Genomic DNA, 3,136 nt, shown 5'->3' with positions numbered 1-3,136 from the left:
CAGTGTCACTGAAGAGACTAGTACACAGGGTCTTGTTCTGCCTTGTTTTGAGCACATCTTTTATTGATTTAAACACCTTCCATCTTCACCTTATTCTTGAGATTTCAGTACCCAGGCCTTGGTACATATTAAGAGTATGCCCCAAACAGGCATACTTCTATACCTCCTTGATTTCATCACTTCTCCACTTCTATTTGGTTCTGTTTTATGTTTTCTGACAGCACATATTTTGGTTCCATACAGTTTGTCTTATGGCCTATTTCTGAGCTATAGGTGTCCATCTCTGTCAGCATGGTTTGCTGCTGATCTGAGATAGCCATATTATAACTAGGCAGGCCATGTTGCAAGGTTCACAAACAACAAATGAACCTGTACAGTTATTGAGCAGTATCCAAGAGATGAGAAAAAGTTTCTCAGAAAGTCTCCACAATAATGGGAAAATAATTTAATTATATAACTTCTGTGAAGATGGAAAAGAAGGACACGAGAAAAAATTGGAAGCACTTGTCACCAGTGTAAAATATCAAACAGTTTGATTAATACAGGTGATAATGTTAAATATCCTAACAACTTAATCTTGCAGTAATGTAGATATGGTGTTCTAGCAACATTACACAACTCACTTCGTGCAAATATCTAAATTTACACACTCTTCCAACCCATTATGAGCTAGAGAAATAAACATGTAAAAATACATTACTCCTTAAAATTCCAATCCATGCTAACATGGAGGATGGAATATTAAATGATGATGATGCTCATAATGTACTTGAACAAAATTATGAAGAACCAGCTGTTGAAACGGATAACTTCACAAAGACATGCAGTATTTGATTAACAAAGCACAATCTTTAACGATCAATTAATGTTCGCGTTAAACATTTAATGAACAGCAGGAAAAACGCTTTCTAACTGAAGACAAACGAGTTACATACAACACAACCCTCAAAATAATGAATTCTTTATTACACTTGGGAGACTTGTATCAATGGCCTATTTTATACTTCTCTAGAAAATTTCTCACACCCAAATACACGAAGTTAGTGTCAGTTGCGACAATTGGCACTAGGTAGCGGAAGTAGTGTTTGTCCGGCTTTACCAAGTCACCAAAACCGGAGTCTTTACGAAACCCCTCCCACCTACTTTGCATACGCCAAAGAAAAGAAACCAGGCTAAACTTTCTGGGATACGCAACTTATATCACCAATTATAGAAGAAAAACTTTATTTAATATTTCAGTTTTATATTACTGTAGTAATTTATTTTGTTATAGTTACTGTGTGTTTCAACTGATTTCATCATGGACTGGAATACCAATAACCGGTCAACAGTTTCCACCCAGGGTCTACCGCCGTTCCCTCGATGTTTCAGCAGGTCTGTGACAGCCATATTACTGATTATATATACAACACTTGTTTGATTCTCCAATTACAACTGCCATGTAAAGTTTATTTTCATTGTACAAAAAAATATATATATAGCTATAATGGTACTTTTTTCATTTACAATATAAACATGAAAAAATGTGCAGACATATGGGAAATTAATTACTGATAATATATGATATGTGATGTATGTGCACGAGTGTGTGTGTTTATGTATACATGCGTGAGTGTATGTATGTGTATATGTAAATGTGTATTTATGTGTGTTTATATGTAAATGTGTGTCTGATTTTGATACTGTCATATATATATGTGTGTATATAATGATGACACGGCAATATATATCTGTATATTACGGATACCGATATTTTTGTATTAATATAATAATTTTTTTATATTGTTCGGTACAAAACCACAAATTAGGGGTGAGGATGAATATGTGACTTAATCGAACTTTAATGCATTACTGGTGCTTATTTTGCCGACCCTGACGGCATTTATACTCCGGAGCACAAATCGTCGTCGTCGTATCGTTTCTGTCGTCTAATGTGCCCTTTTAACAATAACTTCTATCATAGACACAATGATCGAAAATTTAGGGGAAGATCTAATTGTTTAATGTTTCCACACTATATCAGTAGTTATTACCTACAGTTGGATTTGAACTTAGACTATAACAGAAATACCGCAAAGTATTTTTTTTTTACCATGCCCTATTGATTTTGTCGCTCCGCTGCTTTGATAATTTTCTTACACAGATACAATCCTACTGATTTCATTGTCCCAACTCTTGACTCGTACTTTGTCTATCGGCCACTGGAGAATAAAGAACAAAGTTGGCCTCAGCTGGATTTGAACTCAAAATATATATATAACGGGTGCGACAGTATTTATAATGTAAGAATTACATTTTTATTAATGTTATCTATAAGAACATAAGGCTGAAAATTTGGTGTGAGTAATACAGTCGATTAAATCGATCCCAGTTCTTGGCAGGTAGTTATTTTCTGAATACCGAAAGAATTTCTTATACTGGTATAAACCCATACGTTTGGAGAAAACAATACCAGCTGATGAAGTTTCAAGAGAATCCCTACACACAGTACTTTCTGCTCACCTCCACTCCTCATCAAGAATCTGAAATAGAATCTTTTCAAGATGTAAACTAACATGAATTGTGAGTGATTTACTGTTGTAGTTTTTATTACGTAACCCAGCAAACTGTTCTATTCACTAAATAGCTCTTTGAAGGAAAAAACTTTTTCTTTCATTTCAAATACTTCTATAATGTCTCCTTGGCATTCAGGCAGAGTTGATAATGTTCTAGTACACTCGAAACCGAATCCGTTTTTTAAAAAAAGGGAGAGAGAAATAGGGTTTAAAAAAAAAGGCAATGTCCCCCTATTTTTCACAACTTTTCAGTTATGCTTTTCTTTTGAAAATTTGTTTTTCAGGTTTCTGTTTTAAGCATGCGAGATAATGTTTCTTCAAAATTAAACATAACATAGATAAAATTTTAAAAGATTAGAGGTAGCTAAAGTTGAAAATTTACGACAGGCGTGAGATGAACCCCACCCCCTCTATTTGTTTGTTTGTTTTTTAATGCTTAAAACCTACCGATCCAAGGAAATGACATGTTTTGACACACGAGATAACTTGAGACTTTATTGTGTCTCCTCTTTGCTGCCTCTAAAATTGTAGTGTCTAGATTTTTACATCTCTCTTCAAAAGGCAGATTTCTTAATTCTGGT

The 3,136-nt window shown here is 34.3% G+C and overlaps 1 protein-coding gene across 7 annotated transcripts in view; it reads left to right on the top strand.

Moving 5' to 3' along the window:
* The first annotated feature begins 13 nt into the window (after positions 1–13).
* Positions 14–3,136, top strand: part of LOC106871418 (protein FAM89A) — a 22,660-nt gene continuing 19,537 nt past the window's right edge. For 2 of the 7 annotated variants that reach the window (XM_014917851.2, XM_052972006.1), the window contains exon 1: positions 2,301–2,562. Coding sequence is in view for 2 of the 7 variants with exons in the window: in XM_014917849.2 (XP_014773335.1) it covers positions 1,301–1,374 (74 nt within the window). In the remaining 5 variants the exon portion in view is untranslated. The other 5 variants (XM_052971996.1, XM_014917849.2, XM_014917850.2 and 2 more) reach the window with 5 other exon arrangements.

Source organism: Octopus bimaculoides, chromosome 1, assembly GCF_001194135.2.
Source record: "Octopus bimaculoides isolate UCB-OBI-ISO-001 chromosome 1, ASM119413v2, whole genome shotgun sequence".
Lineage (NCBI taxonomy): Eukaryota > Metazoa > Mollusca > Cephalopoda > Octopoda > Octopodidae > Octopus > Octopus bimaculoides.
This window is presented reverse-complemented; position numbering and strand designations above follow the sequence as displayed.